The sequence below is a fragment of the Oncorhynchus masou genome, chromosome 18 (genome assembly GCF_036934945.1).
Source record: "Oncorhynchus masou masou isolate Uvic2021 chromosome 18, UVic_Omas_1.1, whole genome shotgun sequence".
In the NCBI taxonomy this organism is placed as follows: domain Eukaryota; kingdom Metazoa; phylum Chordata; class Actinopteri; order Salmoniformes; family Salmonidae; genus Oncorhynchus; species Oncorhynchus masou.
In genome coordinates, this window is record NC_088229.1 from 316,775 (window position 1) to 332,500 (window position 15,726).

At 44.1% G+C, this 15,726-nt stretch overlaps 1 protein-coding gene across 2 annotated transcripts in view; it reads left to right on the forward strand.

The window, feature by feature from the left end:
- Window positions 1-15,726, forward strand: part of LOC135503817 (constitutive coactivator of PPAR-gamma-like protein 2) — a 77,435-nt gene that overhangs the window by 18,521 nt on the left and 43,188 nt on the right. For both annotated transcript variants that reach the window (XM_064921954.1, XM_064921956.1), the window contains exons 5-7: window positions 3,299-3,401; window positions 3,553-3,626; window positions 10,384-10,640. In XM_064921954.1, the coding sequence (XP_064778026.1) occupies window positions 3,299-3,401; window positions 3,553-3,626; window positions 10,384-10,640 (434 nt within the window). The remainder of the gene's footprint in view (window positions 1-3,298; window positions 3,402-3,552; window positions 3,627-10,383; window positions 10,641-15,726) is intronic.

The following is a 15,726-nucleotide window of genomic DNA, read 5'->3' on the forward strand; positions in this document are numbered from 1 at the left end:
ACAATTCTATACATTATGATTTCAACATCCAATATTTAATCCGTCCTCAAATATGTTTACATTCTCAAATGTATTTTTCATGTTCGCAATTTATTTCATATTTAATTCAATACATATGGCGTGATATTGACCCCATAGTGCTGCCTTGTTCATTGACCTGTCATAGGCGTTCGACACTGTTGATCGTTCTGTTTTGATGAAGAAATGATCAAGAGTAGTCCTGGGATACACAGTGGCAAGAAACAGTATGTGAACCCTTTGATCTGGTCTTCATCAAGGTCACAACAACAGACAAACACAGTGTGCTTAAACTAATAACACACAAACAATTATACGTTTTCATCTCCTTATTGAACACACCGTGTAAACATTGCAGGGTGGAAAAAGTATGTGGACCCTTGTATTTAATAAATGGTTGACTCTCCTTTAGCAGCAATAACCTCAACCAAACGTTTTCTGTAGTTGTAGATCAGACCTGCACAATGGTCAGGAGGGATTTTGGACCATTCCTCTTTACAAAACTGTTTCAGTTCAGACATTTATTGGTAGATGGGGTTAAATCTGAACGATCTCAGTGACAGAACTCAGGCCATCTTGGTAGATGGGGTTAAATCTGAATGATCTCAGTGACAGAACTCAGGCCATCTTGGTAGATGGGGTTAAATCTGAACGATCTCAGTGACAGAACTCAGGCCATCTTGGTAGATGGGGTTAAATCTGAATGATCTCAGTGACAGAACTCAGGCCATCTTGGTAGATGGGGTTAAATCTGAATGATCTCAGTGACAGAACTCAGGCCATCTTGGTAGATGGGGTTAAATCTGAACGATCTCAGTGACAGAACTCAGGCCATCTTGGTAGATGGGGTTAAATCTGAACGATCTCAGTGACAGAACTCAGGCCATCTTGATAGATGGGGTTAAATCTAAATTATCTCAGTGACAGAACTCAGGCCATCTTGATAGATGGGGTTAAATCTGAATTATCTCAGTGACAGAACTCAGGCCATCTTGATAGATGGGGTTAAATCTGAATTGAGATTCAAAAAGGTGTTCCTTAGGGTTTGATTTTGGGTCCATTGTTCACTTTGTATATTAACCTCTATGGGATGTTCACCTGGGAGGCTTGCTACTTAACCTCTCTGGGATGTTCACCCGGGCGGCTAGCTACTTAACCTCTGGGATATTCGGGACGGTAGCGTCCCACCCCGCCAACAGCCAGTGAAAGTGCAGGGCGCCAAATTCAAAACAACAATCTCCTAATTAAAATTCTTCAGCAATCAAGTATTTTACACCATTTTAAAGATAATTCTCGTTTATCACAGTCTGATTTCAAAAAGGCTTTACAGCGAAAGCACAAACTATTATGTTACGTCACCACCAAGTCACAGAAAAACACAGCCATTTTTCCAGCCAAAGAGAGGAGTCACAAAAAGCAGCAATGAAATGAATCACTAACCTTTGATCTTCATCAGATGACACTCATGTTAAACAATACATGTATGTTTTGTTCGATAAAGTTCATATTTATATCCAAAAATCTCATTTTACATTGGCGTTTTATGTTCAGTAGTTCCAAAACATGCCGTGATTTTGCAGAGAGCCACAGAAATACTCATAATAAACATTGATAAAAGATACAACTATTATACATGGAACTTTAGATACATTTCTCCTTAATGCAACCACTGTGTCAGATTATTTATTTATTTTTACGGAAAAAGCACACCATGCAATAATCTGAGTACGGCACTCAGAGCCCAAACCAGCCAAAGAAATATCCACCATGTTGTGTAGTCAACATTAGTGTGAAATAGCATTATAAATATTCACTTACCTTTGATGGTCTTCATCAGAATGCACTCCCAGGAATCCCAGTTCCACAATAAATGTTTGATTTGTTAGATAATGTCCATCATTTATTTCCAAGTAGCTACCTTTGTTAGCACGTTTTGTAAACAAATCCAAAGTCACAAAGCGCGTTCACTAGGAGCAGACGAAATGTTAAAGTTCCGTTACAGTCCGTAGAAACATATCAAACGATGGATAGAATCAATCTTTAGGATGTTTTTAACATAAATCTTCAATAATGTTCCAACTGGAGAATTCCTTTGTCTGTAGAAAAGCAATGGAATGCGAGCTAACTCTCATGACCGCGCGTCACGAGCCGTGGCACTCTGCCAGACCACTGACTCAAAGAGCCCTTATGAGCCCCCTTTACAGTAGAAACCTCAATCAAGTTTCTAAAGACTGTTGACATCTAGTGGAAGCCTTAGGAAGTGCAACATGACTAATATCCCACTGTATCTTCAATAGGGACTGAGTTGAAAATCGACCAACCTCAAATTTCCCACTTCCTGGTTGGATTTTTTTCTCTGGTTTTCGCCTGCCATATGAGTTCTGTTATACTCACATACATCATTCAAACAGGTTTAGAAACTTCAATGGGGTTTCTATCCAAATATACTAATTATATGCATATTCTAGCTTTAATGCCGGAGTAGCAGGCAGTTTACTCTGGGCACCTTATTCATCCAAGCTACTCTATACTGCCCCCCAGTCACCAAGAAGTTAATGACATAGGAGACACTGTTCATACTTGTAACATTCATCTCTATGCAGACGACACAGTGTTGTATTCCTGTGCCACCTCAGTGCAGCAGGCCATTCATGAACTTTAGGATGACTTTGATTCAGTTCAGAAATCCATATCTTAAATTAGTGTAAATACTAAGTAAAACCAAGCTCATGCTGTTCTGTAGGTCATGAAATGTTGACCCTGAGGACTTGCCCTATAAATTGAGCCCACATTGAGCTTGTTTCGCAATATAAGTACCTGGGTGTCTGGATTGATGACAAGTTGTCCTTTATAACACACATAAATCATCTGACTAAGAAGCTAAGATCCAAGATGTTTTTTTCATATCAAAATATCCCATTCACAGGAATGGATAACATTAGAGATCTCTCCAGTCTCTACAGATTTGGGAAAATCTGCATTTTGTTTTTATTGCTTCTAATTTGTGGAACAATCTGCAGAGTTCACTGCACTTAGATGTGCTAGTACCTCTCAGGCAGTTTACATTATTGATTGAGGACCTCTATGTAGTTGAATGGGATTGCTTTTATTAAATGTTTATTTTTTTAATTGAGCTGAATTCTATTGTTTTATACACGTATGTTTTAATATTCTGTTTTTATTGTAATGTGTACAGGGCTCTCTTGTAAAATATGTTTAATCTCAATGTGGATCCCTGTTTAAATAAAGGTTAAATAAATATATATTTGTCTCCCTCTAGTCTCGTATGGAGGACAAGGTGCAGCGTTTTAAGAGAGCTGTGGAGTATTTCTCAGCTGCCTCTAAACCCCGCCCACTCTCCATGGGAACCTCCCCCTACCTCTGTGAGTAACCCCGCATTTGGCGAAGGCCGCTGTCTGTCATGCAGTATCTCTTGTAGTCAGTGACACAAGCACGATTGGCTAAAGCTTTTTCTTAAATACTTGTTAGACCTGCTAAATTGGACAAGTCATTTATTTCTCTGTCTGTGTGTAGTGCCAGGGTTTGGGCCGGCTCCGTTTGGTGGACCTCCTGGCCACATGGGGGCGATGCAGACTGTAAAGACCCAGGTAGGAGTCACATGCCTCTGATGTAGCTACTTATTACCTCTTAAGCTTCTTGGCTCAGTAGTACAGTTGCTGGTTCTCCTCTTGTATTGACTCAGCAGTACAGTAGCTGGTTCTCCTCTTGTATTGACTCAGTAGTACAGTAGCTGGTTCTCCTCTTGTATTGACTCAGCAGTACAGTAGCTGGTTCTCCTCTTGTATTGACTCAGCAGTACAGTAGCTGGTTCTCCTCTTGTATTGACTCAGCAGTACAGTAGCTGGTTCTCCTCTTGTATTGACTCAGCAGAACAACTGCTGGTTCTCTTAGCTCAGTAGTACAGTAGCTGGTTCTCTTGTATTGGCTCAGTAGTACAGTAGCTGGGTCTTGTCTTGACTGTGGTACAGTAGCTGGTTCTAGAGGTTGATTAATTAATCGGAGTGGCCAATTAATTAGGGCCGTTTTCATAACAATCGGAAATCAGTGTTTTTGGACACCTTCATTTAACTAGGCAAGTCAGTTAACAACACATTCATATTTTCAATGACGGCCTAGGAATGGTGGGTTAACTGCCTTGTTCAGGGGCAGAATCTTGTAGCGCTCTAACCACCTGCCTTACATTGCACTCCACGAGGAGCATGCCTTTTACGCGAATGCAGTAAGAAGCCAAGGTAAGTTGCTAGCTAGCATTAAACTTATCTCATAAAAAAAACAATCAATCAATGGTTGATGATACTAGTTTATCGAGCGTGTCCTGCGTTGCATATAATCGATGCGGTGTGTATTCGTGAAAAAGGACTGTCGTTGCTCCAACGTGTACCTAACCATAAACATCAATGCCTTTCTTAAAATAAATACACAAGTATATATTTTTAAACCTGCATATTTAGTTAATATTGCCTGCTAACATTAATTTCTTTTAACTAGGGAAATTGTGTCACTTCTCTTGCAACATAGTCAGGGTATATGCAGCAGTTTGGGCCGCCTGGCTCGTTGCGCGCTAATAGCTTTTCAATCGGTGACGTCACTCGCTCTGAGACTTGGAGTAGTTGTTCCCCTTGCTCCGCTTTTGTGGAGCGATGGGTAACGATGCTTCGGGGGTGGCTGTTGTCGATGTGGTCCTGGTTCGAGCCAGGTAGGGGCGAGGAGAGGGACGGAAGCTATACTGTTACACTGGCAATACTAAAGTGCCTATAAGAACATCCAATAGTCAAAGGTATTTGAAATACAAAAAATTGAAATACAAATGGTATAGAGAGTCCTATAATAACTACAACCTAAAACTTCTTACCTTGGATTATTGAAGACTCATGTTAAAAGGAACCACCAGCTTTCATTTATTCTCGTGTTCTGAGCAAGGAACTTAAACGTTAGCTTTTTTACATGGCACATATTGCACTTTTACTTTCTTCTCCAAAACTTTGTATTTGCCTTATTTCAAACCAAATTGAACATGTTTCATTATTTAGTGGCGGTAAGGCGGCAGGGTAGCCTAGTGGTTAGAGCGGTGGACGAGTAACCGGAAGGTTGCAAGTTCAAACCTCCGAGCTGACAAGGTACAAATCTGTCATTCTGCCCCTGAACAGGCAGTTAACCCAATAGGCCGTCATTGAAAATAAGAATTTGTTCTTAACTGACTTGCCTAGTTAAATAAAGTTGAGGCTAAATTGATTTTATTGATGTATTATATTAAGTTCAAATAAGTGTTAATTCAGTATTGTTGTAATTGTCATTATTACAAATAAATTCAATTAATCGGCCGATTAACCGGTATCTGCTATTTTTGTTCCTCCAATAATCGGTATCGGCGTTGAAAAATCAATCGGTCGACCTCTCACTGGTTCTCTTGTAATGTCTCAGTAGTACATTAGCCGTCTCTCCTCTTGTATTGACAGTACAGTCGTGGCCAAAAGTTTTGAGAATGACACACATTCATTTTCACAGTCTGCTGCCTCAGTTTGTATGATGGCAATTTGCATATACTCCAGAATGATATGGAGACTGATCAGATGAATTGCAAAGTCCCTCTTTGCCATGCAAATGAACTGAATCCCCAAAAAAACATTTCCACTGCATTTCAGCCCTACCACAAAAGCACCAGCTGACATCATGTCAGTGATTCTCTCGGTAACACAGGTGTGAGTGTTGACAAGGCTGGAGATCACTCTGTCATGCTGATTGAGTTTGAATAACAGACTGGAAGCTTCAAAATGAGGGTGGTGCTTGGAATAATTGTTACTCTTCTGTCAACCATGGTTACCTGCAAAGAAGCACGTGCCGTCATCATTGCTTTGCACAAGAAGTGCTTCACAGGCAAGGATATTGCTGCCAGTAAGATTGCATCTAAATCAACCATTTATTGGATCATCAATAACTTCAAGGAGAGCGGTTCAATTGTTGTGGAGAAGGCTTCAGGGCACCCAAAAAAGTCCAGCAAGCGCCAGGACCGTCTCCTAAAGTTGATTCAGCTGTGGGATCAAGGTATCACTAGTACAGAGCTTGCTCAGGAATGGCAGAAGGCAGGTGTGAGTGCATCTGCACGCGCAGTGAGGTGAAGACTTTTGGAGGATGTTCTGGTGTCATGAAGGGCAGCAAAGAAGCCACTTCTCTCCAGGAAAAACATCAGCGACAGACTGATATTCTGCAAAAGGTCCAGGGATTGGACTGCTGAGGACTGGGGTAAAGTCATTTTCTCTGATGAATCCCCTATCCGATTGTTTGGGGCATCTGGAAAAAAGCTTGTCCGGTGAGCACTACCATCAGCCCTGTGTCATGCCGACAGTAAAGCATCCTGAGACCATGTGTGGGGTTGCTTCTCAGCCAAGGGAGTGTGCTCACTCACAATGTTGCCGAAGAACACAGCCATGAATAAAGAATGGTACCAACACATCCTCCGAGAGCAACTCATCAATGCCTTTTCCAGCATGATGGAGCACCTTGCCATAAGGCAAAACTGATAATTATCTTCTTGGCGCACCCATCCCGTTAGCGGGATCATTTACGTCAACATCTGCTGAATTGCAGCGCGCCAAATTCAAATTAAATTACTAAAAATATTTCATTTTCATGAAATCACAAGTGCAATATGGCATAACACAGCTTAGCTTGTTGTTAATCCACCTGGCGTGTCAGATTTCAAAAAAGCTTTACAGCGAAAGCATACCACGTGTTTATGTAAGGACATCTCAACAGACAAAACATTACAAACAGCTAGCAGCAAAATAGATTTCTTTTCTGACTTTCGTGACCAATCAAATTAATCGCTTACCTTTGATCTTCAGATGTTTGCACTCACAAGACTCCCAGTTAAACAATAAATGTTCTATAAAGATTATCTTTAGATCCAAAAACCGCCATTTGGTTGGTGCGTTTTGTTTAGTATTCCATAGGCACGTCCAGATCACGACGGGCAGACACAAATTCTAAATAGTATCTGTAAAGTTCGTAGAAACATGTCAAACGTTTTTTATAATCAATCCTCAGTTTGTTTTTACCTGGACGGTAGCTTTTTCAATAGGAGAGAGAAAATGTCTGCTCCAAGCTGATGGCACAGGCAGTGTTGACCCTTCTTATTTAATACCTCTGTAATCCGCCCTGGCATACTTCTGGGCCACATCCTGACTGATGGCAGCCCATTGTCTGGGGACACCCAGCAATGCACTTAAGCGATGTGATCGGCTGAAACTGTATCTAAAGACTGTCTACAAGGCTGAAACTATGTCTAAAGACTGTCCACAGCATGTGGAAGCCATATGGAAAGGAATGTGGTTGATATCCCTTTAAATGGAGGGAAGGCATGCAATGGAACAGAGGGGTTTCAAAATAACAGCACTTCCTGGTAGGATTTTCCTCAGGTTTTCACCTGCAATTTCAGTTCTGTTATACTCACAGACAATATTTTGACCGTTTTGGAAACTTGATAGTGTTTTCTATCCTAATCTGCCAATTATATTATATATATGCATATTCTAGCTGATGGGCCTGAGAAATAGGCAGTTTCATTTTTCATCCAAACATCAAAATACTGCCCCCTAGTATCAAGAGGTTAAGTGGCTTGGGGAACAAAACATGGATATTTTGGGTTCATGGCCAGGAAACTCCCCAGACCTTAATCCCATTGAGAACTTCTGGTCAATCCTCAAACGGCAGGTGGACAAACAAAACCCCAAGCATTGATTATGCAAATATGGGCTGCCACCAGTCAGGATGTGGCCCAGAAGTTAATTAACAGCATGCCAGGGCGGATTGCAGAGGTCTTGAAAAAGACGGGTCAACACTGCAAATATTGACTCTATGCATCAACTTCATGTAATTGATAATAAAAGCCTTTGACAATTATGAAATGCTTGTAATTATACTTCAGTATTCCTTAGTAACATCTGACAAAAATATCTAGATGCACTGAAGCAGCAAACTTCTCAAAACCTTTGGCCACGGCTGTACAGTAGCTGGATCTCCTCTTTTTTCATCTTTATTTAACCAGATAGGCCAGTTGAGAACAAGTTCTCATTTACAACTGTGAACTGGCCAAGATAAAGCAAAGCAGTAAGACACAGACAATCACACAGAGTTACACATGGAATAAACAAGCATACAGTCAATAACCCAATAGGGAAATAAAGAAAGTTTATATGCAGTGTGTGCAAATGACGTGAGGAGGCAAGAAAATAAATAGGCCATAGTAGCAAAGCAATTTAGCAGATTAACACGAGTGACAGATGAGCAGATGATGGTGTGTAAGTAGTGATACTGGTGTGCAAAAGAGCAGAAAATGAAATAAAAACAATATGGGGATGAGGTAGGTAGATTGGGTGGGCTATTTACAGCTGCAGTGTTCTGTTAGCTGTTCAGATAGCTGATGTTTAAAGTTAGTGAGGGAAATATGAGTCTCCAGCTTCAGCGATTTTTGTAATTCGTTCCAGTCGTTGGCAGCACAGAACTGGAAGGAAAGGCGGCCAAAGGTGTTGGCTTTGGGGAAGACCAGTGAGATATACCTGCTGGAGCGAGTGCTACGGGTGGGTGTTATCGTGACCAGTGAGCTGAGATAAGCCGGAGCTTCACCTAGCAAAGACTTGTAGATGACCTGGAGCCAGTGGGTCTGGCGATGAATATGTAGCGAGGGCCAGCCGAAGAGAGCATACAGGTCGCAGTGGTGGGTGGTATATGGGGCTTTGGTGACAAAACGGATGGCACTGTGATAGACTGCATCCAGATGGCTGAGTAGCTATTTTGTAAATGATATCGCCGAAGTCGAGGATTGGTAGGATAGTCAGTTTTACGAGGGTATGTTTGGTGGCGTGAGTGAAGGAGGCTTTGTTGCAAAATAGAAAGCAGATTTATAGATTTAATTTTGAATTGGAGATGTTTAATATGAGTCTGGAAGGAGAGTTTACAGTCTAACCAGACACCCAGGTATTTGTAGTTGTCCACATATTCTAAGTCAGAACCGTCCAGAGTAGTGATGATGGGCGGGTGCGGGCAGCAAACGGTTGAAAAGCATGCATTTGGTTTTACAAGCATTTAATGGCAATTGGAGGCCACGGAAGGAGTGTTGTATGGCATTGAAGCTCGGCTGGAGGTTAGTTAAAACAGTGTCCAATGAATGGCCAGAAGTATACAGAATGGTGTTGTCTGCGTAGAGGTTGATTAGGGAATCATCCGCAGCAAGAGCGACATCGTTGATATATACAGAGAAAAGCGTCGTCCTGAGAATTGAACCCTGTGGCACCCCATAGAGACTGCCAGAGGTCCTGACAGCAGGCCCTCCGATTTGATACACTGAACTCTGTCTGAGAAGTAGTTGGTGAACCAGTCATTAGAGAAACCAAGGCTGAGTCTGACGATAAGAATACGGTGATTGACAGAGTCAAAAGCCTTGGCCAGGTTGATGAAGACGGCTGCACAGTCTTTTATCGATGGCAGTTATGATATCGTTTAATACCTTGAGCGTGGCTGAGGTGCACCCGTGACCAGCTCTGAAACAGGATTGCACTGCGGAGAAGGTACGGTGGGATTCGAAATGGTCAATGACCTGTTTATTAACTTGGCTTTCAAAGACTTTAGAGAGGCAGGGCAGGATGGATATAGCTAATTTGTAGGGGTCCAAGTTTTGCAGCTCTTTCAGAACATCTGCTATCTGGATTTGGGTGAAGGAGAAGCTGGGGAGGCTTGGGTAAGTAGCTGCGGGGGGGCGGAGCGGTTGGCCAGGGGTGGGGAAGGCAGGAGGAAAGCATGGCTATCCATAGAGCAATGCTTATTGAAATTCTCCTTTACCGTGGATTTATTGGTGGTGACAGTGTTACCGAGCCTCACTGCAGTGGGCAGCTGGGAGGAGGTGCTCTTATTCTCCATGGACTTTAGTGTCCCAAAACATTATGGAGTTGTTTTGAATACTCTTGTATTGACTCAGTAGTACAGTAGCTGTCTCTCCTCTTGTATTGACTCAGCAATACAGTAGCTGGCTCCTCTCTTGTATTGACTCAGCAGTACAGTAGCTGGCTCCTCTCTTGTATTGACTCAGCAGTACAGTAGCTGGCTCCTCTTGTATTGACTCAGCAGTACAGTAGCTGGCTCCTCTCTTGTATTGACTCAGCAGTACAGTAGCTGGCTCCTCTCTTGTATTGACTCAGCTGTCTCTCCTCTTGTATTAACTCAGACTTCTCTCTTGACTCAGTAGTACAGCAGCTGGCTCTTTTGTATTGACTCAGTTGACTCTTGCTATCACTTAACCAGCAACAATGGCTGTATTCCAGCTTGTAGTTCTAACATCTCTCCCCCCCCCAGTACCCCCTCCAGGGTGTAAAGCCACCTTATCAGAATGATCCGTACGGACCAGGCACCACCCCTCTGTTCCAGAACCCCCCACCTCCCCTGCAGGACTGCAACGATTCACTGGCAGGGAAAATGGCCTTCACCGATTGGTCAGCTCCATATGACCAGGGAGGAAGTAGATTACCGAATCACCATGCGGCCGCTCCCTCTGGGCCCTCCCCGTCTCCTTCATCATCTTCTGATGGAGATGAACCAAACGACAGCAGCAAGTAAGACACACAGTGATACACACACACAGTGATACACACACACACACACACACACACACACACACACACACACACACACACACACACACACAGTGATACACACACACACACACACACACACACAGTGATACACACACACACACACACACACAGTGATACACACACACACACACACACACACAGTGATACACACACACACACACACACAGTGATACACACACACACACACACACACAGTGATACACACGCACACACACACACACAGTGGTACACACGCACACACACACACACAGTGGTACACACGCACACAGTGATACACACACAGTGATACACACACACACACACAGTGATACACACACAGTGATACACACACACACACAGTGATACACACACACGCACACACACACACAGTGATACACACACACACACACACACACAGTGATACACACACACACACACAGTGATACACACACACACACAGTGATACACACACAGTGATACACACACACACACACACTGATACACACACACACACACACACACACAGTGATACACACACACACACACACACACACAGTGATACACACACAGTGATACACACACACACACACAGTGATACACACACACGCACACACACACACAGTGATACACACACAGTGATACACACACACACAGTGATACACACACACACACACACACAGTGATACACACACACACACACACACACAGTGATACACACACACACACACACACACAGTGATACACACGCACACACACACACACAGTGGTACACACGCACACACACACACACAGTGGTACACACGCACACAGTGATACACACACAGTGATACACACACACAGTGATACACACACACACACACAGTGATACACACACAGTGATACACACACACACACAGTGATACACACACACACACACACACAGTGATACACACACACACACACAGTGATACACACACACACACAGTGATACACACACAGTGATACACACACACACACACACACAGTGATACACACACACACACACACACACAGTGATACACACACACACACACACACACACACACACACACACACACACACACACACACACAGTGATACACACACAGTGATACACACACACACACACACAGTGATACACACACACGCACACACACACACAGTGATACACACACAGTGATACACACACACACAGTGATACACACACACACACACACACACACAGTGATACACACACACACACACACACACACACACACACACACACACACACACACACACACACACACACACACACACACACACACACAGTGATACACAAATCAAATCAAATTTTATTTGTCACATACACATGGTTAGCAGATGTTAATGCGAGTGTAGCGAAATGCTTGTGCTTCTAGTTCCGACAATGCAGTAATAACCAACAAGTAATCTAACTAACAATTCCTAATCTACTGTCTTATACACAGTGTAAGGGGATAAAGAATATGTACATAAGGATATATGAATGAGTGATGGTACAGAGCAGCATAGGCAAGATACAGTAGATGGTATCGAGTACAGTATATACATGTGAGATGAGTATGTAAACAGTGGCATAGTTAAAGTGGCTAGTGATACATGTATTACATAAGGATGCAGTCGATGATATAGAGTACAGTATATACGTATGCATATGAGATGAATAATGTAGGGTAAGTAACATTATATAAGGTAGCATTGTTTAAAGTGGCTAGTGATATATTTACAACATTTCCCATCAATTCCCATATTAAAGTGGCTGGAGTTGAGTCAGTGTGTAGGCAGCAGCCACTCAATGTTAGTGGTGGCTGTTTAACAGTCTGATGGCCTTGAGATAGAAGCTGTTTTTCAGTCTCTCGGTCCCTGCTTTGATGCACCTGTACTGACCTCGCATTCTGGATGATAGCGGGGTGAACAGGCAGTGGCTCGGGTGGTAGATGTCCTTGATGATCTTTATGGCCTTCCTGTAACATCGGGTGGTGTAGGTGTCCTGGAGGGCAGGTAGTTTGCCCCCGATGATGCGTTGTGCAGACCTCACTACCCTCTGGAGAGCCTTACGGTTGAGGGCGGAGCAGTTGCCGTACCAGGCGGTGATACAGCCCGCCAGGATGCTCTCGATTGTGCCTCTGTAGAAGTTTGTGAGTGCTTTTGGTGACAAGCCGAATTTCTTCAGCCTCCTGAGGTTGAAGAGGCGCTGCTGCGCCTTCTTCACAATGCTGTCTGTGTGAGTGGACCAATTCAGTTTGTCTGTGATGTGTATGCCGAGGAACTTAAAACTTGCTACTCTCTCCACTACTGTTCCATCGATGTGGATAGGGGGTGTTCCCTCTGCTGTTTCCTGAAGTCCACAATCATCTCCTTAGTTTTGTTGACGTTGAGTGTGAGGTTATTTTCCTGACACCACACTCCGAGGGCCCTCACCTCCTCCCTGTAGGCCGTCTCGTCGTTGTTGGTAATCAAGCCTACCGCTGTTGTGTCGTCCGCAAACTTGATGATTGAGTTGGAGGCGTGCGTGGCCACGCAGTCGTGGGTGAACAGGGAGTACAGGAGAGGGCTCAGAACGCACCCTTGTGGGGCCCCAGTGTTGAGGATCAGCGGGGAGGAGATGTTGTTACCTACCCTCACCACCTGGGGGAGGCCCGTCAGGAAGTCCAGTACCCAGTTGCACAGGGCGGGGTCGAGACCCAGGGTCTCGAGCTTTATGACGAGCTTGGAGGGTACTATGGTGTTGAATGCCGAGCTGTAGTCGATGAACAGCATTCTCACATAGGTATTCCTCTTGTCCAGATGGGTTAGGGCAGTGTGCAGTGTGGTTGAGATTGCATCGTCTGTGGACCTATTTGAGCGGTAAGCAAATTGGAGTGGGTCTAGGGAGTCAGGTAGGGTGGAGGTGATATGGTCCTTGACTAGTCTCTCAAAGCACTTCATGATGACGGAAGTGAGTGCTACGGGGCGGTAGTCGTTTAGCTCAGTTACCTTAGCTTTCTTGGGAACAGGAAAGATGGTGGCCCTCTTGAAGCATGTGGGAACAGCAGACTGGTATAGGGATTGATTGAATATGTCCGTAAACACACCAGCCAGCTGGTCTGCGCATGCTCTGAGGGCGCGGCTGGGGATGCCGTCTGGGCCTGCAGCCTTGCGAGGGTTAACACGTTTAAATGTTTTACTCACCTCGGCTTCCATGAAGGAGAGACCGCATTTTTCCGTTGCAGGCAGTGTCAGTGGCACTGTATTGTCCTCAAAGCGGGCAAAAAAGTTTAGTCTGCCTGGGAGCAAGACATCCTGGTCCGTGACTGGGCTGGATTTCTTCCTGTAGTCCGTGATTGACTGTAGACCCTGCCACATGCCTCTTGTGTCTGAGCCGTTGAATTGGGATTCTACTTTGTCTCTGTACTGACGCTTAGCTTGTTTGATAGCCTTACGGAGGGAATAGCTGCATTGATTGTATTCAGTCATGTTACCAGACACCTTGCCCTGATTGAAAGCAGTGGTTCGTGCTTTCAGTTTCACACGAATGCTGCCATCAATCCAAGGTTTCTGGTTAGGGAATGTTTTAATCGTTGCTATGGGAACAACATCTTCAACGCACGTTCTAATGAACTCTTACACCGAATCAGCGTATTCGTCAATGTTGTTATTAGACGCAATACGAAACATGTCCCAGTCCACGTGATGGAAGCAGTCTTGGAGTGTGGAGTCAGCTTGGTCGGACCAGCGTTGGACAGACCTCAGCGTGGGAGCTTCTTTTTTTAGCTTTTGTCTGTAGGCAGGTATCAGCAAAATGGAGTTGTGGTCAGCTTTTCCGAAAGGGGGGCGGGGCAGGGCCTTATATGCGTCGCGGAAGTTAGAGTAACAGTGATCCAAGGTTTTTCCGCCCCTGGTTGCGCAATCGATATGCTGATAAAATTTAGGGAGTCTTGTTTTCAGATTAGCCTTGTTAAAATCCCCAACAACGATGAATGCAGCCTCCGGATAAATGGTTTCCAGTTTGCAAAGAGTTAAATAAAGTTCGTTCAGAGCCATCGATGTGTCTGCTTGGGGGGGATATATACGGCTGTGATTATAATCGAAGAGAATTCTCTTGGTAGATAATGCGGTCTATATTTCATTGTGAGGAATTCCAAATCAGGTGAACAGAAGGATTTGAGTTCCTGTATGTTTCTTTCATCGCACCATGCCTCGTTAGCCATAAGGCATACACCCCCACCCCTCTTCTTACCAGAAAGGTGTTTGTTTCTGTCGGCGCGATGCGTGGAGAAACCCGTTGGCTGCACCACCTCTCCAGTGAGCCATGTTTCCGTGAAGCACAGAACGTTACAGTCTCTGATGTCCCTCTGGAATGCTATCCTTGCTCGGATTTCATCCACCTTGTTGTCAAGAGACTGGACATTGGCAAGAAGAATGCTAGGAAGTGGGGCACGATGTGCCCGTCTCCGTAGTCTAACCAGAAGACCGCTACGTTTCCCTCTTTTTCGGAGTCGTTTTTTGGGGTCGCTGCATGCGATCCATTCCGTTGTCCTGTTTGTAAGGCAGAACACAGGATCCGCGTCGCGAAAAACATATTCTTGGTCGTACTGATGGTGAGTTGACGCTGATCTTATATACAGTAGTTCTTCTCGGCTGTATGTAATGAAACCCAAGATGACCTGAGGTACTAATGTAAGAAATAACACGTAAAAAAAACAAAAAACTGCATAGTTTCCTAGGAACGCGAAGCGAGGCGGCCATCTCTGTCGGCGCCGGAAGTTCACACACACACACAGTGATACACACACACACACACACACACACACACACACACACACACACACACACACAGTGATACACACACACACACACAGTGATACACACACACACACACACACACACACACACACAGTGATACACACACACACACACACAGTGATACACACACACACACACACAGTGATACACACACACACACACACACACACACACACACACACACACACACACACACACACAGTGATATACACACACACACACACACACAGTGATATACACACACACACACACACACACACAG